This window comes from Rhincodon typus, chromosome 12, assembly GCF_021869965.1.
Source record: "Rhincodon typus isolate 14 chromosome 12, sRhiTyp1.1, whole genome shotgun sequence".
NCBI lineage: Eukaryota > Metazoa > Chordata > Chondrichthyes > Orectolobiformes > Rhincodontidae > Rhincodon > Rhincodon typus.
In genome coordinates, this window is record NC_063343.1 from 37,307,899 (window position 1) to 37,330,147 (window position 22,249).

The 22,249-nt window shown below is 38.5% G+C and overlaps 1 protein-coding gene across 1 annotated transcript in view; it reads left to right on the forward strand.

Annotated features, from left to right (window-relative positions):
• Positions 1–18,362, forward strand: part of LOC109932964 (electrogenic sodium bicarbonate cotransporter 1-like) — a 108,923-nt gene extending 90,561 nt beyond the window's left edge. Inside the window, exons 20-22 of the mRNA XM_048603419.1 lie at positions 4,027–4,179; positions 10,769–10,833; positions 18,196–18,362. Of these exons, the coding sequence (XP_048459376.1) occupies positions 4,027–4,179; positions 10,769–10,822 (207 nt within the window). The 3' untranslated portion in view covers positions 10,823–10,833; positions 18,196–18,362. The remainder of the gene's footprint in view (positions 1–4,026; positions 4,180–10,768; positions 10,834–18,195) is intronic.
• The last annotated feature ends 3,887 nt before the right edge of the window (positions 18,363–22,249 follow it).

The following is a 22,249-nucleotide window of genomic DNA, read 5'->3' on the forward strand; positions in this document are numbered from 1 at the left end:
CTCAGGTAAGGATGGTAGTTACTTTTCCAAAAGGACATCAGTGAACCAGATGGAGATTTCTGAAAATCAACAGTCTCATGTCATCATTAGATTCTTAATTCCATAGTTTTTTTAAACTCAAATTCCATTATCTGCCCTGGCAGGATTTGCACCAGAGTCCTCAGAACATTATAAAAAACAAAAGAACTGTGGGTGCTGTAATCAGAAACAAAAACAGAAATTGCTGGAAAAGCTTAGCAGGTCTGGCAGTAAGTTCTGAGGAAAGTTCAGCCGAAATGTTAACTCTGATTTCTCTTCACAGATGCTGCTAGACCTGTTAAGCTTTTCCAGCAACTTCTGTTTTTGGTCCTTGGAACGTTACCTGGTTCTCTGAGTTAATGGGCTGGCAATAATACAGCTAGGCCATTGCCTCCCTGCTGAGTAGTAAGCTTTTTAGCCTGTAGGCTTAGGCTTTAGACGAGTAGGCTTTTTTAAAATATTCAATCATAAGACGTGTTACCCATCTCTAGTTGCCCTCGAGAAGTTGGTGGTGACCTCTGCATTGAACTGCTAGAGTCCATGTGCTTTAGGTAGCCCCATAGTGCTTTAGAAAGGGAATTCCAGGGATTTGACCCAGCAACAGTGATAGAACGGTGACATATTTCCTAGTGAGGATGACGAGTCGATTAGAGTGGAACTCGCTGTTGATGTTCCCATTTATTCGCAGCCTTCGTCCTTCTAGATAGAATCTTCTAAACCCACAACTATGACTGTCTACGGAGCCTTGCTTATTTCCTCCAATGCATCTTGTAGGTGGTACACACTGCTGATGCTGAGCGTCAGTGGTGGAGAGAGTGGATGTTTGTGGATATGGTGCCAATTTGCAGGGCTACTTTGTCCTTGGTGATTCAAGCTTTTTGAGCATTGTCCGAACTGTATTCATCCAGGCAAGTGGGGAGTATTCCGTCACACTCCTGACTTGTACCTTGTAGATGGTAGTCAGGCTTTGGGGAGTCAGGTGAGTTGTTCACTGCAGGGTTCAGAGCTTTTGACCTGCTCTTGTAGCCACAGTATTTACCTGGCTAGTCCAATTCAGTTTGTTGTCACTGGTAACTACCAGGATGATGATAATGGGAGATTCAGCATTAGCAACAACATTGAATGTCAAAGAATAATAGTTACATTCTCTCTTGTTGGAGACATCATTGCCTGGCACTGATATTTGTCATTTTTCAGCCACATCTGGTACATCCTTAAAAACCAGGGGAAAATGGAAAGGGGGGTCAGGGGATGTGAGTGAGATAGCAGCAACAGCTGTGGCACTGAGCCCAGCATTTTAATCTTAAGGACTGGGGCTGGTGGTTCTTGGCAAGGGGGAGAAAAATTGTAAAAGAGGGCAGCAAGATGATGAAGGAGGCCAAACTGTAATGGCTGGGAAGTGTGTAATTGATGGGTGGGTGGGTGGCTGTGGTGTTTATCCACGCTGAAGGGCAACCTGGCTTCAACATGGGCAGAGGGGAATATGAATGACCACACAAGGCATGATCACCTCATATTCCAGGCTGTTGATGGGAAGGATAGGCAGGAGTTGCCAAATGTCAGTGGATTCAATGTGTTGAGTGGGGTCTTGTGGACGTGTGAATCCTATGAGGTTACAGGATGGGCTACTGGGAAGGGGGTCACAGTCAAGTTGAGGCTTGAAATCACTGACAGAGAAGCAGTCACATTGAGCTGGAAGTCAATGGGAAGAAAATGGCTGTGACTACGCTCAGAGTGGACAGGGGAATGACACAACCTGTGAGAGAGGGGGCACACACCATTCAGAGGGTTTTTGAAGGAGACAATGTGTCACATACCCCTTAAAGGTCTAGCACACAGGCACACAGGTGCCTACACATTGGTTGTCCTACTGACCCTGTCTTGTGGGTAGCATCTCCCTGGCACAGCCACTGTTGGAGAACTCTTTGGCAGCTACACCTTTGTGGCACAGAGTCAGCCGAACATTAGGGAACTTCATTTAAGGAGGTCTAAAGGTTTCAGCAGCACCCATTGCCATGTGTTTGCATTGCCCCCCTGCTTGTAGCTGATATAGTAGGCTGTTAGCATTAATCACAGTCCATTTGCCCACTGCTGCTGGATGGCGTGACAATGCATTGAGTGTCTGCACAGGGTCACTCAAAAGCAGATGCTTGAAAGTTAAAGTGAACAACATAATTGTACACAATTCGAGTAACAAGAAAGCCTTCTTCACTGGCAGCAAAGTGCTCTCAATAGGTTTTTTTCTTTCTCTCTTTCCAATTCTATCTCAGTGCACTCACTAGTTCCGCAGCTGACATGGAGGAAGCCTCTTAGATATCTGCTACTTACAAAGAAGTAGCAAAACATTGTAAGATATATAGCTATGCTCATGCATCATTTGCATATAAGCTGCTCCTTTAACCAGTTCCTGAGAGATTGAACAATTAGTGTGCCATCCACCCTGCGTCTTCAGTTAAGAACTGAAGGGACTTGGAAAGAAGCGGATCAAAGCTCAGAAGAACGCATAATGAGCATAAAGACACCACACTGTACCCCACAGAATTGTGTTCCCTGAATATTTTTTCCATCCATATTATCTAAATTTATTTTTGCCTGTGTCTGTGTCCGTGTTTGTCTGTTTGGTTTAAAAAGGAGTATAATAAGTTACAGAGTTACAAGTTGATCATTCATATTTTGTTTGCCAGTGGCTAGAACAGATTTATTTGTAACAAATACTAAATTCTTGTTAGGCACAGAAACTTGATCAGTGTTTTCTTTTAACCTGAGTTCATCAGATGGGAAAATAGAGGATTTTGAGTAACTTGATTAAATCTTTAATTTTTGTGATGACCCCAAGAATAGTGGCGCTCAAGTATTGTAAACTCTTGTGACAATATCCCACTGACATTTCTGTCGTCCAAAGTAGTCCAAAGAACTAGACCTGACATTACGGGAACATTAGGGGAGGCGATGGCCTAGTGGTATTATCACTGGACTGTTAATCCAGAGACCCAGATACCGTTCTGGGGACCGGGGTTTGAATCCTGGCACAGCAGATGGTGGAATTTGAATTCAATAAATATCTGGAATTAAGAATCCAATGATGACCATGCATTCATTGTCGATTGTCAGGAAAAACCCATCTGGTTCACTGATGTCCTTTAGGGAAGGAAACTGCCATCCTTACCTGGTCTGGCCTACATGTGACTCCAGACCCACAGCAATGTGGTTGACTCTGAACTGCCCTCTGGACAATTAGGGATTGGCAATAAATGCTGCCTGGCCAGCGATGCCCTCATCCTGTGAATGAATAAAGAAAAAAAAATGTCCAATGGAAAATGGTGTTACCATTGTTTTCACAGCAACTTGACCTTGTTTTGAATATATTCACAGTGTTCTTTATTTCAGATGAAGACTTCCATTACTTTCTTCAGAAATGGTCAGACTTTAGTCTTACACCAAACTCCTAGTGAGAACTATTTCTTGCTCTGCTATGGCTGCCCACACCTGGAAGCAATCATTTAGCAAAATAAAATTTAATTTGTTTGTCATTGGCAGAGATTTGATAACACTTCAGTTGCTTATTCTTTCTACCAATGTGTAATTCATGCTCTAGGAAAACCTAGAACTTGGAAGGTGTAGGAAAGTTCAAGATAATAACAAGATAAAATCACTCCCGGTACTTAATTGTTCCCAACATATAACAATTCTTTGAATCTCAGAAACCAGAAAGCCTGTTTTGTTTTGTTTCATTTTTGAGTCGCTAGATAAAATGACCTGGCCATCCATCAAACATGTAAGTTTTGCAGTTGGACAGGCACTGAAACCCTTACAACCGAACAGAATGTATCTATTGCTCCTTTTGTGATGGTTACAAGGGTTAAAATTTGTTTTTAATATTATGTTGTCAAAATTATTAGGGCTATAATTTCTTTTGCATTTCAATGAGTTGACTGAATACTTTCTCTCACAGAATAAGTGAAAGTGTTTTTTAATAATTTTATTGAATAACAATGTTGTGTTTCATAGCTCCTCGCATTAGTATGGGTACGGAAGGCAATGGAGTGCATCTTCTCAAAACATGACCTAAGCTGGCTTGATGGTACAATGCCCGAGAAAGAGAACAAAGTACTGGAAGATAAGAAGGCAGAGAAAGCAGTTTCAAGCAATGAAAGTGAAGACGTGAGTAATTTTTGTTCATTTTATCTTAATACAGAAATTTTACAGACGTGAAACTTGAGATCTTTGCAGCCACCTAGTGGCAATTTAATCCCCCTCATACTGGAAGCAGGTTGTGATTAAGTTGAGCAATTATTTTTCTTCAACAGATGTATTTTAGTATTATTTCTAAGAATCAAACAGTAGCTTAGAATTTGATTAAATCATGGCTCTTCTCTAACGTCTGAGCACAGTTCAGCCATGTGCATGTTCTGATCTGACAACACGCAAAAGCTCCAGTACAAAAATGATCATTTAAAAGTATCTTTGCCACAGTGTCACGAAAATGTCTTCTGCTCCAAAAAACACAATCATACTAATTATTGTGAATCTTTCATGTCAACACCTGAATCATTTGTAAAGATGAACATTATATATATAACGTCTGCACTGCTGCGCTACTCCAGAACATAAAAGGGAATTTTGCCTGTTTTTGAAGTTGAAATTTTTAGTGTAAATTCAAAAGAAAAATGTCTGCTAACTGCTCTGAATGACAATCATATATGATGAGTAAAATTCCAGCATTAAGCACTGCAGTTCTGTTTAGTAGTGAAGTGGTAGTGTTCTTCTTTAGGGAAGTTGACCAAGTGTAATTACCTTGTGTTTCCAAAATATGCTGGAAAGATTTGTGCAGAATTTTGACTCTTGTGAAAAGCCACTAATAATCACCCTTGTAAGAAAATTCTACGTGAATTTTGATGTTTCAGCTGTGGAGGTTTTATTGTGTAGGAGAACATGGCAGTTATTTGCAACATGAGCCTCAAATTTAACTTTGGGTATGTTCAGGGAAGGGCATCAAATAAACCTCTTTGAGTATCTGAATACGAGGACCAGGTCATTCTATTGGCCAGATCTAATTGATATTTTTCTGTGCTCTATCCTGCCGGAAGCCACTGGGAATGATATAAGAGCCAGTGATAGGAAATTGAGTAAGGGATTGATGCTAATCAGGACCAATAGCCAGCAGAGTAAATTTGGGGAGTGGCGAATGGTTTGAGTTACACACGGGGAATAAAGAAAGGGAATGCCAGTGAAGAGGAAGACCGAGGCTTCTAATTTTGGTGCTCTTGCTTCTCCTGGTCCACAACAAGCCTTAAGAAAATGTAAAAATGGGCTTCCACTGGCCTGATGCTACCACCAACTTGTTCACACTCCATGTATGATCAAATTCCAGAATTTAATATTGTATTGCATCCTATCTCAGTGCAGATAAAGCTGTTGTAACTGTTATGAGCTCATAGTCTTGCTTGATGTGAACATTCATTGAACTGAGTGTAGGATGGATGTTTGCAGTGAGAGCCTTGTGGTAGAGGTCACATGACAATGGAAAACCAGGAGCCACATTCATACAGCATCACATTTCAATCTCCTTTTCAATACAAAGAAACAAAATTACATGCATTATCATTCACACTATGAGTCACCTAAATTACTCATTATGCACAAAACTGTACTCATGTATTCACAGTTCATTCTTCTCATCAGTCTCTGCAGATGCATAGTCTTTAAATCATGTCAGTCCCTTAATGGTGTTTATGTGTGTTGTCATTGCCTATTCATCTAGGTGATACTACTTCACCAGGAAGCATAATTCCGCCTCACTTATTGCTGAGGTAACTGTTAATTCTGTTGTTGGAATGCTGTTGAACTATGGGGGACTGATGGTTGATCTGGACAGCGTTTACTTGTTACTTCCTCTGGCTTCAGTAGCATTTTTTGCTATTGAAAGAGTAGTTTGAGGAGTGGCATGACATTAGCCTTTGCAATGTGTTGCTTTCCATGCTTTCTCTACAGACATACTTTCACTGCAGGATCTCTTATGCCTAATACAACCCTCTCTTTAATTAGGTCACTTTTAAACTTGTGCAAATTCACTGGATTCTGCAAGCTATGCTAGTACAGTTGCGTAATGATGAATTTGCGATGGTCCTAATATTATTATGACAATGAGGACAGTAAATCAAATCAAATCAGTCTCCCTATCTCTATATTCACAGCACAGTTAAACTCAAGCATGCAATGTCCCTCAAAATTGGCCCAAGGTTTCCTAACCAAATTTTAAGAATGACAGACATCATACACCAGGTTTCTAGGTCAAACACAAATTAACAATTTATTATAAGTACTGTAACTTTACCAGAGCAATACTAAACAAGGTACTCTAATTCCTGTCTATGATTTAAACCCAATCTTCCTTGAAAGTAGCCGCCACTCGCACCAAATAGACAGACACAGTTAAGGGATAAATTGAAAGAAACCTAAAGGAGATATAACTGGAAAGTTCACTTTAGTATTTTCAATGATGCATTGTTTCACAGGCACATGGAATTGTATCTTGCTTGATTTCTGACGACACTGTTCAATGCAAATAGCTTCCGGTAGACTCCAAGGAATATTCATTTATTTCTTATAACTGGTATTCTATTCTTCAAACTTCTAATATATTGATAATGAGAGGATAACTAGAGCCAAAACTCCAGCAGGTTTCACAATCACAGCCTTTCTGTCTGAAAACACAGTTCAAGCCAGTTCAAACTTTGGTTTCTTTTTATGTTTTTTCCAACATTCTTTTTATTAGAATTGTTGGCACAGGCCTCCCTGTTATGGTCCCTTTTAACATCCAAACATTTGCCAGCCTTTGAGCATAATGCATCTCCTGAGCTAAAACATCTACAATCTTCTTTTGAATAATAATCCATCTGCAATTAACTTCCCAGGCCGGTTTATTTTATAGATGTGTTTGTTCTTTCCTTTCTTAAAGAAAAAGCAAGCTAGCTGCTGCTATCAGTTCAAATGTCACCATCAATCCACAGCTCACCATTCCAACAAAAATGAGAAAAATAATGAAGATCTCAACAATATTGAACTTATACCCTTCAAAAGTTGTGATCAGTTGGGGTTCAAGGCATGCCTTCAGGGCTTTCAAAATTTCTGATTTTTTTGTTCTTCGGAGAGATTAAGGGTGGAATACACTTTGTAACAATCTCTGCCCAACAATGATGGAAGAGTAGCTACTTGTAGGTGCTCTAGTTTGTTAACTAAACGTGTTACAATTTTGTATTAATGACCTTGTGTGTGGAAAAACTGCCAATTCTGCTTCATATGACCTCTCCTTTCAAATGGCGCTGGGAGAGAGAAAATTTCAGCCATTTATTTCTTACCCAGTACTTTCTTCTGTAACTTGCTTTTTTGTTTCCTCTTTTGTGGTTTCCTGTGGATTTTGGCTACTCTCAGCAGCTCTGAGCAATCCTATGTTCCTATCTTTAGTAGCTGTGCTTCTGTTGAGGTCTTCAACACTCAATCTCGGCTCGACTCCGACAAATTTATAGGTGCATGGGTTCACATCCCATTCCTGACACCATGTTATGAGCTCCCGGGACAATAGTCTTGCTTGCACTTTGTCTTTATTGAACTGGCTGTAAGGTTGCTGACTGAAGTGACTGCCTTGTGACACAGCTACGGCAAACCATGAGGTGCATTGTTACAGTTTTGCAATTCTATCTCAAAGAGGCACCTAATTAAAATAGGAAAGCCTAATTAAAATAGGAAAGCTCTGTGTGTGCAGGCAGCTTCCACCCTGCTGGGGTGCAAGGGGGAAATGCAGCGCACAGCCATTCTTGCCTGCCTCCCTTCTGGTTCATTTTGCACTGGGAAGACTGGATTAAAGGGCTGGCCTAAAAATACAGAACATTTAGCAGTTCAAAGAATACAACCCAGTATTCCGAGTTACAACTGATATATTTTCTATTTATATTCAAATAGGCTTTTACATTTTTCAATATTTTAATTGGGAAAAATAAGCTCTCAACAGAGTTGATCTCTTAAATCCTGAATTGAATCCATGTCAGACAGTCAGCTCAGTTTCACAACTGAGCTCTGAGTTGTAATGCAGCTCATTGTGTTTGACAATCTCTGGTGTCAGATTTTTATTCACAGTGTGTCTCTGGAAAATAGCATATCCTTGGTAGAAAGTGTTAACAGTACAGCCTCAGTAATTCGTGTGAATGCTCACTCATTTCTTTTGAAATTAAACATCCCTAAAAGAAAATAAACACCGATTCATACATTTAACGTATGTGCAATCTGTCTTACTTTGATCGTGAATCTACATGCAAATCTTTCCTCAAAATTAACAGCTTTGGTCTTTAATAAGTGGAACTACATATCAATTGAATGTAAATAATAGAGAACACTCTTTTACATAGTTTTATTACATTCAGTTAGCAGACAACTCAGTCACATAGCCAGCCAAGTTGCAAACTGTCATTACAACGATGTACAGCAGTCATATGTAGCCAACCTGATCTGAAAGATCCACTCTGTCCAGTCAAAGATAGAATCAACCCAATTGTATTCAGCCTGTCAAACACACTTGACCGTCAAACTTTTCCAATCGGCAGCTTGACTGAGCACTAGCCAGCTGGAGAAAGTGCAGACAGCAGATGGACTGGTTACATGCAGATTTAGACAGCAGCCAGTCCACTGGTGTGCAGAAACATGTACAAGTGGGTGCATTAAATTCAGTCACATGTGCGCTCAGCAGCCAATGTATTCACACATGGAATTGCGAGCTTACTTAAGTCCAGAGAGCAGTCAATCTGCTTGTTTAGATCCACTGAGGTAACCGTCAAATGGCAGGAGACAGCATTCAAGAGAAGTAAATGACTGAGCATTGAATCAATTTAGAACAAGTCATGTAAAATATTCTCTATTTTGTTTTCCACAAGAAAATCTTTTATGTGATAATATGAAAAGCAAGTTTAAAGGGATCCTTAAAAACTTAACAGTTTTAAGGTAATCGACAAGGCAGCAATGGAGATATATTGAGAATCATTTCATGTCGTGTGTGGTTAAACTCTGGAATGTGCTGCCTGATAATGTGGTGGATTCAGACTCAATTGAAGTATTCAAGAAGGAATTAGATTATGATCTGAAAAGGAAGAAGGTGGGGGATTGGCACTAGTTGATTTGTTCATTTGAAGAGCCAGCGCAACACAGTAGGCCAAATGGCTTTCTGTGCTGTCATAATGCTGTAATTCTGTGACAATGTTAAACAATTGTAGTTCAACTTCTAGGTATGATTCACATTATTATAATTTTAGGGTTGATTTACTTAACTCAATAATAGATCATGAAGTTGAATCCAGAAATTAATTGATAACATTTAACTGAAAATATATAATTTTTGATGTGATTAATGAGTTTTAGATGAGAATGCACTTAATCACAATGTGCGTTGTTAAAATACTCAATTTCTCCAATGAATAAAGAAATACTTTCCTTTTGAAGGAGCAATACTGTTTTAAATTTTGCTCACAAGTCTTCCTCCAATTTTTGCCAAGCCACTCAGTATTGCATTATCCTATACTCCAAGATCAACCCTGTGCTTTTACTTTGTGAAACTACCTGCTTAAACCTTAAATTACAAAATGAAATAAAGATAACATGAAATATCTTGCCTGTAAAACTAAGACCATCTGTGCAGCTCATTTTGCTTCTTTTAATACTTTTTCCTCTTCTTTCCATCCAACTGTCCATCTCAGTGTACTACCCTTCTAGTTGAAGCCCCTCATCATTTTCCAGTTTCTCCTTTAAATATTCCAACATGCCAGATGTGGACTTACCCTTAAATAATCCACATTCCCTGGTTCTTGCCTAATATTGTCATAGTTAGCCTTCCCCAAATTTAGCACTTTCACCTGAGGACTACTCTTGTCCTTATGCATAAGTAACTTAAAACTTACAGAATTACGATCACTGTTCCCAAAATGCTCCCCCACTGAATCTCCAACCATCTGGCTGGGCTCATTCCCCAATGTCAGGTCTAGTATGGTCCCTTCCCTAGTTGGACTATTTACACATTGTTTTGAGAAACCAGCCTGGGCACACCCAACAAATTCTCCCCCATCCAAGCCCCCAGCACTAAGGGAGTTCCTCACTATCTCACCAAGGATCCTTGGACAGCACCTTCCTGACATGTGACCTTTATCACTCAGAAGGAGAAGGGCAGTGGATGCCTGAGAACATGATCACCTACCAGTTCCCCTCTAAGCCACAGACCACCCTGATTTGGAACTATATTCCCGTTCTGTCACTGTTGCAGGATCAAAATTTTGGAAGTCCCTGACAGTTTACTGACACATGAAGGTGTTCAAGAATGCAGCTCTCCATCATTGTCATGAGAGTAAATAGTGATGGAACATAAATTCTGATCGAGCCAGTGAGGCCCATATCCCATGAGTCAATATAAAGAAAATTATTGTTCCTGATCCCATCTGAAAATTGCCCACAAAGGTGGTATTAAACTTAGTTGTGGCACTCCCATCATTATGTGATATGTGTAGGCCTTGTAAACTTGCATGTGAAGGCTTATAAATTCACAAAAATGCCATTAAGCTCTTGATGCTTATGGATCCATATTCTGGTGTAAATCAATGCTGTCAGAACTACAACAAAAGAATTAATATTCTGTGTGAGTTACATCAATAGTTCTAAACAGATGAAATTGTGGTTTAAAGTTGAATTTAATGTGAATTATTTTCTTCCTTTTTAGTCTGAATACCTGTACTTACAAAAAGGTCGTGATATAAATATCTCTGTGAATTGAAGAAAAAGATGGTAAGTCAACCACCAAACCAGTTCATCACCGCCTGCAAATCTTGTGCACGTAACCTTTTGACTATGAAATCATGTCTCACAGTAAAAATAAAACACATCGAATCACTGGAAAACATTTCTTGATGTAAATGAAGTTTTGAATTGGAATTCTGATGTATGCCACGTCATTTACAAAAATAACTATCTGTTGAAAATCTATCCATTTATTTGTATAAATTACTTTGTTCACATTTCCATTACATTTATATAGGATGAAAGTTCCAAAATACCATTGTGTCACCATAAATTCTTAGATTAGATTTAGTATATCTCACTTTCAATGAAATTTTGAAGGTGGTGCCTTTAAATACCAACAGTGCATAGGCTGTACAGAGTGTAAGCTCCAAGAAGGCAAGCCAGGGAAGTGGATCAGGCCACATGAAAAGGATTGTGATTCTGTTTTGCATGGAGCATCTATATGAATTCAATGCATGGCAATAGCAATTGATCTTCTTTTGATCAATTATCTTTTGCCTTCACAACTGCTGATTCACAATGGAGTGTATATTTGCACTCAGTAATCATAGACCCCATTTGAAATACTCTGGTTTGGTTTGGATGCTGTACCTCAGGAAAGATATGATATTCTTAGACAAGTTGCAGCATAACAGTCAGAATGAGTTGCATAAACTTGATTCGTACTCCCTTGTATTAGGCTTCACTGGGGGAGTTTGCTGGAAATCAAACTAGACTATTCCTGGAGTCATCACAAAAGTTAAAGAAACTACAGAAGCACACAAAATTCCCTAATTTACTTGTTTTTCGACCCAGGTGTACAAAAAGTAATGGCCAGGTTGCTGTACGCAACAAGAATTACTATTTGTTACAAGTAAATTGACTCGAGCTACAAGTGATGAACTGTCAGCGTATAACTTTACTCATTAAAACTCCAATCCCCTTATACACTCCCTCTGTCTCACACACACACACACATACACGCACACATACATGCACATATACACATGCACGTTCACACACACGCACACACACATACTCACACACGCACATACATGCACACATACACACATACTGAAGTGTATATGTACGTTATGGACAGAGGGTAAACAGTTCAGTTGTCTCTGCTCACAAGGATCTGATCAGAAATCACATGACACGAGGTTATAGTCCAACACAAGCTTGAAAACACAAGCTTTTGGAGCCTCGCTCCTTCTTCAGGTATTTGTGAGAGAGGTGGCATCAGACACAGAATTTATATGTAAAAGATCAAAGGGTCACACCACTGATGAGAATGTATTAAACAAACCTAAGATGCTGTTAAATCTTTAATCAGTTAGAAGGTTTTAATTGTTTAATATGTATATGTAGATATCCAAATTTCTTTCAAGTCACTGCCTTGAGAGAACTAAAGGTTTTATCGGTGTAAACAAGAGGTGACATTTCAGGTCAGACAATGCATGTTAGGTGTGAGGATCTGCTGAGATGATTCTTGTGCTGATCAAAACGCTGCTTCCTTGTCTTCTGCAGATGTTTTACAGGAGGTATATGGGCAGATTCACACTTGTTAGATCAAAGTCACGGCTTACAACAACAGTTGGAGGGAAGATTAGCTGGTTTTCTTTGGTCTGAAAATAGCTTTTACTGTAGGGAAGAGAGGGAATGTCTGAGCTGGTGGTGATCTGAAGGCTTCTCACTATCTTGTTCACAGTCCCCAAGCTCTTCAGATGCCTGAGAACCAATTGCATAGCTGTTGGGAGACAGAAAGCCTTTTGTCATTTATACCTCATCACTAGTCCACAGACCAATTAACTATTTGTTGGCAACTAAATCTCAATTTCTTTTTAACCCTACAGCTTCAGCTCATTTGCAAACAACACTCCAACCGCTGCTGGAACCATCAGTCTCTCTATAAACAGTGTTTACAATGAGTGTCAGGTTACTTCCTTCCAAAACATTCAGCAATCAGTGATATTAATACATTTCCTTTCTTATTTCAGCCCACAATTAAAAACACAGAAAAATAAAAGGACATTGTCTTTACACTTAGAGTCATACATCATGGAAACAGACCCTTTGGTCCAACCAATCCATGCTGACCATGTTCCCAAACTAAACTAGTCCAACCTGCCTGCATTTGGCCCATTTCCCTCCCAACTTTTCCTGTTCATGAACTTATCCTAATGTCGTTTAAACATTGTAACTGCACCTGCATCCATCACTTTCTCTGGCAGTTCATTCCAAATGTGAACCACTCTCTGTATAAAAGATTTGCCCCTCATGTCCTTTTTAAATCTTTCTCCTCTCACCTTAAAAATATGCTCCCACCCTAGGGAAAAGACCCTTGTCATTCACCTTATCTACGCCCATCATGATTTTATTAATCTCAATAAGGTTACCTTCAACCTCCTACATTCCAGTGGAAAAAGTCCCAGCCCATCCAGCTTTTCTTTATAACTCAAATTTTCCATACCCAGCAACATCCTGGTACATCCCTTCTGAACCCTCTCTAACTTAATAATATCCTTCCTATAACAGAGCGACCAGAACTGGTCACAGTACTTCAGAAGAGGCCTCACCACCTCCTGTACAACCGCAACATGACATCCCAACTCCTATACTCAAAGGACTGAGCAATGAATGCAAGCGTGCTAAATGCCTTCTTTACCACCCTCTCTGCTTGCGACGCAAATTTAAAGAATTATGTACCTGAATGCCGAGGTCTCTCTGTTTTACAAACTACCCAGGGCCAATTTAGAAGGTTCAGGAATTATCTCATTGAATCAGTTAAAACTATGCAATAACTAGATTCAATAGAGAAAATGCAGAAAATCAATTTCCTCTTGTGGGAGGATCCAGAACAAAGGGGAATAATTCTTAAATTAAGTTAGGGCTAAAATCAGGGACCATTTGTTCACAGAAAAGGAAGTGGAAATTTGGAGGTCACCTTTACAAAAGATCATGAATGCTGGATCAACTGACATCTTCAAGACACAGATTGGTAGATTTTTGTTAGGTAAAGCTACTAAGTGATATGGAGCAAGGACAAGCAAATGGATGAACCATGATGTACTGGAATTGTGGAAGAGCTCATGGAGTTATATGGTCTACTCCTGCACTTAGAACATTAATTGAATAAAATAATTAATAATGGGTAATTAGTAGTATCTTAAGCAATAATGTTAACATACCAGACTACTTTTATCATTTGTAGCTCTTTCCAAAAACATTTAAACTGTTGCAGTTCTAGCTTTTATCACACTCAAATCCACACTCTATTTCCTGAACTTTGTCAAATCATTTAAGAGTCAGTTTGGGGAAAAGATCAGATTGCTAATCATGAAGAAAAGATCATCAGAGACAAGTTACTGCATTGGAGTAAAAAACACATTAAGGTTGCCTCATGAAATCTGCTGGTAGGGTCATAGGACCAAGTAGCTGTGCTGTAGTTGTACTTCTACCAATCTATAATTCTTATTTCTGTATAATATATATCCTGTCCCACTCAAATTTCCATTTGACAAGCTTTTGTTATCTTGCTTAACTCATTTACAATGGCTGTCTCTATTGCTTATCCAATTAATATCTTAAATTATGCAGTGTTGGGAGTACTATATTAATGCTATATGTTATGCGGTAAGAACAAGAAAAGCAACATTCTAACTCAAATGGAAACTATTGGAGATATTTTTGTACAATCATTCAATTCAGTTGAGTGAGAAATTGGTTCCCCAGGATTGTCATTAGAGTCAAGAACAAATCATTTTTAAATATACCTGGGTTACAGGGTTGTAAAAGGAATTGTAAAGTTGGTGCATTTGAAATTAAACTTGGACACCCTGTCAGCTGAGTTTTGTTATTAAGCTTCCACAGTCAGCAAAATGTAGAGATTTGTGAGAGCTCCAGGCCAAGCACAGCATTGAGGCAATATGTGAGTCTGGCAAAATGTGAAACTGGAGAGGTCCACCTGAAATTACAATTCAGCACTCAAACCAGTACATTAGAGAACAGCAGCAGGTAGAGGCTTGACAGGTATTCTTGTGTGAAAGACTGAAAGCCACAATAGAAGACAATAAAAACAATGGCAAAGCACATCCACATAACATATATGTATGTCACAGAAACAGGCTATGCAGTCCAAAAAAGTCCATACTACTGTTAATGCTTCGCTTAAGACTCCTGCCATCTTTTTTGATCGACCACTGTGACTGTATCTGTTCCCTTTTCCCTCTTTTGCTTGATTAATTCTTTCTTAAATGTATCCATATTATTCTCTTCAACCATTCCATATGGTAGTGAGGTTAACATTCTTACCACTTCTTCAGTAAAGACATTTCTTATGAATTCCCTGCTGGATTTCTTGGTGATTTTGTTTTATCAATGGTGTCTAGTTACCTTCTTCCTCGTGATATCTTTAGAGATCACTAACTTTAAGAGAAATTTGACACCCAGTTATTAATTGGAAGAAATAGTAGTAAGATCTGAACTTCGGTGAGAACATTAACATAACTGTTGTGATGAAGTTTCACAAGATAGTATTATTTAGAAACTTGTGTTCTAAAATGGACAGAACTACGTAGAGCTTTAAGTTTGATTTTCATTTCTATGTTGCATGCCTTAAGAAGGGAGGACACAGTTTTAGTTTCACTTTTGATTAGTTCTGTGAATTGTGCAAGTTGGCAGAAAAGTTGATGATGTGTATTTAAGTGAGTCTTTAAAAAAAATCATCTTGAGGTGAATACTTCAATGCTTTGGGAAACAAGAGTAGAAGAGAAGAAAACATTGGGTTCTTGCCTAGCAACAAGGTGTCCTATGACAAAGGAAACAGATACAGAAACAAGTTTCTTTTTTGAAAAAGAGAACCATCCAGAAAATTAAAAATTGGGCAATATGCTGGTTTCTATCAAAGAGAACAGGTCTATGGCAGCAAAGATGCTGTCAGCTTAGCATTCTCTAATGCTGTTTGGGTTGAAAAGAAGTCTTATTGGTCAGTAAGAGAAAACCTCCAGAAACAGAGGGCCACGGAAGAGGAGTTTAAAGAATCCAAGTTAAGAAATAAATGATCTATGTTAGCAGTTTGTTTAAGGGTATTTGGAACAGACATTGATCAAAATAAATGTCAACATTTGTGAAAGAAACCAAGTACCACTGTGCCCACTGAACAAGGAACTTTAAAATGGAAACAGGATGACCCTTCATTGATTTTTACATATATGTAAGGTTGTAGTTGAGGATAAAACAGTTGTATATCTCATGCTGATATGTGTAATAAGACCATTTCAAATATTTTTACTATAGTATAAAATAGCTTTTTTTTCTTTTGTGTTCTTCTTTTGTTAAAAGCACATTAGCAGTCTCTTGCAAAGATATTCCATTACTGACCACAATGGTAAACAGTAGCAAAAATAAAACTTATGATCTGTCAAGCCAGGATTCTGATTCACCCAGTATTTCCATCAGCTGGAATTATAAGGCTATATACAAGCAATGCTGAGGTATTATGGTAGTCTGCAGTCTCTGGTCCCAGTTCCATGTGACCTGATGCCATCGTGACAAAACTCCTTCTGCACATGTTCACTAGCTATTCTTGGCGCAAAGGTATAGTTAATCTTTCAATCCAGAAATTGTACAAGATTTCACATTTTTCTTTGAAAACAAACTTTACTGCATGTAAGAATTATCAAACAAATCAAGCACTCTTAAAATTAATAGTATCGTTTGTCAAGACTTGCAGTATAAATTCAGTTCCTTTTTTATCTCCTAATTCTTCGCGAAATTCTTTTTATGTGTTACAAAATCTTGAGCGTCAGTTCATGTCTCCTGTTGGAATTCAAACCAAGCATACCGGAGCTCTTAAGAATCTACTAGCATTTTCCCTCAGTGTTTCAGTTATTCTCTGAGGTAGACTATTTCATTGGGACCCTTCCAGTAGTTTTTGGTTATGTGATCCTTCAACTTTTCTTCAAAATCCAATGAATGTGAATGTTTTTGCTCAAAATTTGCCCTCACTGCATTCCTCCTTAGTTTCACCCCTAGTTCCTCATAACCACGATAGTCTTTGCCCTGGCTTTGAACCAGCACTGTTACTATTTTCAGTGCGGGTGGACTGAGGAAACAATGCTGGTCCATCTGTTGCCTGATTCCTTGAACTAGACTTTTCCAGCCTTTTTCGGGACAGGCTGGGAGGTGAATGGGGTGCCATAAAATACTAAGGAAAGGAAGGAAATGGAGTGCTGTCATCTTTTTGCAGCCAGAGTATTTTACCAATAATGGGAAAAGCCAATTGTACCACTTAAGAGCCTTTTTCAACAACCTCTGGCATTTTACCAGTGATGGGTAGTCTACCATTGCACAGAGAGACCACCTGGTAAATCTTGCAAGCTTCGGGCAGTTTGGGGGCTGTTCTGTTCTAGCACCCTGTGGGAGGGGACTGCTGCTCTTAGGATAGTGGCAGTGCACTGTTGTAGTTTCAGATATTTTCTGATCAACCTGTTCAAAGATGTTATTATATATCTCTGGTGCAGGTGGGACTTGAACTCAGGCCTCCTGCTTCAGAGGTAGGGACACTATTGCTGCTCCGAAAGGACTTTCCAGTCCCTCGTTTTATTTTCTAGTCTGCATGTTCAAAGTTATTATCTCACGCCTCTAGAGCAGGTGGGACTTGAACCAGGGCCTCTTAATTCAGAGGTGAGGATGGTATCATTGTGCCACAAGAGCCCAATCCATCCATGGTTTTTATCTATTTTTCTAATCAACCTGTTCAGAGTTGCTATCTCACATCTCTAGAGCAGGTGGGATGTGAACCCAGGTCTCTTTGTCTAGGGGTAGGGACACTACCCCTGTGCTACAAGAGCCTAATCCCTCCTTGATTTTTATCCTTGTTATACTTCTTTGTAGCAGTTGGGTAGAACTAAGTGGTGAGTTGAATTATTTTAGCAGACAATTGAAAGTTAACTTCCTTATTTTGGATCTGGTGACTCATATCATCTGGTCTGGGCAAGGATGGCAAATTTTATTCCTTAAAGGGCATTTGTAAACTAGAGAAATTGGTTTTAATAAAAATTCGGTTGTTTTATGGGAATCATTACCAATACTTGTGTGAATGGTACTGATATTACCAGCATGGCTTGTAGGTCTAATTCCGAGAGAGCAGCAAGGTTTCTATTCGACATCTGAATATATTAACACACTTATGCTTTAATTCCCCCTCTCTAAAACAGAATTTCTCAAAGTTAACAAATTACAAAATATAAACAAACATCAATAAAATACTAATATGTTAAATTTGTGTACAGTTGGATTAACTGCTGCTTACAATTTATCAGATATTATCCATGGCTTAGTAATTATCTGTTTCCATTTTAATAGGTGAGTACTCTGAAGAGTGAAGGCACAGTGAAAGGCAAGCTCAATGTTGATATCGAGAAGAAAACTCTGGAAGAAGTAAAAGAGGATTGTTTTGGTTTGACAACATAAACTAACTTCTCATTACACTGTACACAAAAATGACTCTTCATTATTCCTTTGAGTTGAAAAGCAACCATGAACAAGTTCATCTTCATAATAAATATTTCATTTTGATGTTTTAAATTAGTATTATCTTTAGCTGATAGTGTACATCCTTGTACTGAAATAATTACAACCTTTCATTGGACTCAGTTACTGACAATGGAATATTACAGAAGTGAAATATCTTGGTTTGCATCATTATTTGGACGCCATTTCAATACAAGGGAATCCCTAGGGTTTAATGAGCAAGAGAAAGCATGACTTATTGAGAATTTTTAAAAATGATTTAAGTCATTCAAAGCTTACCCACATCTTTCCTAGTGTGCACCAAGTCCTGTTCACTCATCACCCAGTGCTTGCTGATCTACATTGACTCCTGTTTAGTATTGTCTTGATTTTACAGTTCTTATCTTTGTTTTTAAATCAATCTGTGGCCTTGTGCCTTGTCCTTCTCTTTTTCTGTAATCTCCTCCAATGATAACTGCCAAGATATTTGCAATACTTTTTGTTTTAGCCTCTGGAGCAGCCCTGATTTTAATTGGTTCACTCACGGTGACTGTGCCTTTTAGTTGCCTTAAGCTTTGCCATTTTCTCACTAAACTTTGCCAATTCTCTATCAAACTTTACAACTTTTAAGACAATCCTTAATATCTTTGACCAAGCTCTTGGTCATCTGTTCTAATATCACCAATGTGGTTTGGTTTTATGTTTCATTTTATAATAGTACCATGAAGTTCTTGGGATATTTCATCAAATTAAAGGCACTATATAAATATAGCTGTTGTTATTGTAAAAAATTTATGATGATGTTGCCAGGAATGAGTATTTGCATGTGTGAACATATAGTTGAAAATTTGACATTGTCTCTCCCACTAGAGCTGAGGTTATGGGTGACCTGATAATGGTCTTCAGGATTAAAAAAAAGCATTGTTTCCAATAATATGGCTATATGAGAGCACAAACTTAAAGTTATCATAAGAAGTTAAAGTGGAGATAGGAAAAAATATATCTTTGCACAGCGGGTGGGAATTGTGGAATTCTTGGTCACAGTTGGTTGGTGCAGCAGAGTCTACATTATTTTAAAAGGAATTAATTCTGTTTTTCTGAGGGACAAAAATTTTAGTGTGTTGGGATGTGTGGAGCAAATGTAATTGTAGGATTATATGGAAAAAGACACTAGTATACACTTGATGAATCCTTTGGCTTGTATCATGCTGTGTAGAATGTGTAATGTAATTTTAGCCTTTTGTATTTTACGTATGAGTTTTTGGAAATCAGATGTCTCTAACTGGACTCAATATATATGTGTCGAAGTTGAATTAAAGTACATTTATAGATTTGCTGGTCTGAATATTTTGTCAGCCATATTATTGATACTTATTTAAAGCACACTGAAATTATTTTTTAAATTGTTTGGCATTTTTTTGATGAATCATGGTTGTTTACATCTATATTTATGCATAGATTTTCAGTCTGATTAACCGAAACACATTGAGTTGCAATTGTGTGAACAGAACCATGAATTTATGACAGTTAACTCCTTGAGTTATTGTCAGTACCTGAGAGCTTCTATTGGAATGCATGAGAACGCTAGATAACATGACATTGTATGGACTTGTATAGGGATGACATACAGTATATAGAGTGAATGTCTTTTTCTTCATGATTTTTACATTTTAATCAAATAAATAAAAATATCTATTATTAACGTTTTTATGTTTTGGTCTGATGTGCTTAATAACACTCAAGAAGCTTGGCACTATTTAAGACAAAGCAGTCTACTTTACTGACTCACCATCCACCATCTCATTCATTCCTTCCTGTACAAATGCACAGCAGCAACAGTGTGTACCGTCTGCAAGATGTGGGGCTGCAATTCTCCAAATTCCTTTCGAGCACACCCAATAGCACTATGGATGTACCTGCATCACATTGACTGCAACAGTTCAAGACGGAATCTCCCCATCAACTTCTCAAGATCAATTAATGATCGGCAACTACTGCTATCATAGCCGGTGATGTTCCTTTCCTAAGATTGAGTTACAAGGTTTTTGGAATCAAATCTGGCATTTAAAAATTAACATGTAACTCACTTTATGCTGCTGCTTGTCACTACTCCTGCCAGGGATCTGCTATCATGGTGTGCCACACTCACCTATCTCATACTGTCCTCACACAATCCACTGTAGCTTGTCTGCAACAATTCTATATTCCAACAACACCGAGATCACCCTCTGATTTATACGAGTTATTACTCCAAAATTCATAGAATCCCTACGGTGCAGAAGCAGGCCATTCATCTCATTGAGTCCACACCAACCCTCCAAACAGCAGCCTACCCAGATCCACCTCGCTACCCAATCCCTGTAATCCTGCATTTCCTATGGCCAACCCACCTTGCCTCCACATTCCTGGACACTATGGGCAATTTAAGCATGGCCAATCCATCGAACCTGCACATCTTTTGGACTGTGGGAGGAAACTGGAGCACCCAGAGGAAATCCGCACAGACACAGGGAGAATGTGCAAACTCCACACAGACAGTCACCCAAGGCTGGAATCGAACACAGGTCCCTGCCACTGTGAGGTAGCCATGCTAACCACAGAGTCACTGTGCCATTGTTTCCTTTTACAAAGGAATTGATTGAATAATTTTTACTTCCCATGTCTTTCCTACTTGTGTTAATGGCTTTGTAACAAATCTTTAAAGGGTGGTGAGAACATCTGCACGTTATTAACTTTACCAACATGGAACTACCTGTGGACATTGCTGTGCTTTATTGGGTAACAGATTGGAATCAGAAATTAATAATTTTGCAACCTCGGGTATGGGTTGTTCAACCAGTTTTTCAGCTCGTTGACAGGGACAGTATCATCCAGCTAAGTAAAGTTTCTGCAAGTTTAAGAACCCTGCACATCTGTCATTTGTAAGACCTATTATGAGTTTGTACTAAGTTTGCTTAGAAATTTAACCAACAACAACCATGTTTTTTTTTAGAAAGGAGGGAGGGAACTCAGTTTGCCACCAATCTAAATTAAATCAGTCTTCCATGCTACCAAAAATTAGCATGTCTGATGTCAATCTCACACAATCATTCTTCAATCCATTCTAACACCAGTATGAAATGATGCACAATTTCATAAGCTATCATCATGATAAAATGAATCATTAGCCATATCTGAACATGCCTTACTCCATTTGTTGTCATGTCAACAACACTTCTCATTGTTGCTCCAATATCTAAGTTATGGTGACACGATGGCAATATTGATTAATAATTGAAATATGTGTTTTCTATGTCTACTGTGTGGTCTGCTGTCTATTCCATATAATTCTTCCTGCTTTTTGAAAATGTGACTGTCATTTGTAGTTGCACAAAAATAACATGGCAGGATCAAAATCATATTTAAATAAAGATTTTTGTTCAAGAGCTGTTGTAAGATTCTATTTTCTTTTATGGCTCACTATAACTAATCCCTCCCATAAGCAGAGACCACAGTCCTTATGAGGATTTCTTTTACCAGCCAATATCTGGGCATTTTTACACTTGACCTTTCAGTCAAAATTGGTTCCAATTCTTAATCATTCAGAATCAACTTACAGAAGAAAAAGGTCATCAGTTGTTCTTTAAATATTAACGGGGGATAGTTTTGACATTTGAGGATCAGTTAGTTGTTATTTATAGAATGGTTCTTGACAACAATGTCCTCATTCTGGCTGAAATAGCTCATGAGATTTGCCTCTTCTTGCTCCATTAAAATTGTGACACCATTAAACCATGATTAGCAATACATGGATAATGAGGAAGCTACAAGAAGAGGGAAAGTTTTGACATTGGGTGACAGTGTAAAATGGATGAAATGGGAGGACTTCTCAATTGAATTGAAAATTGGGATAATTGCAGCACAGATG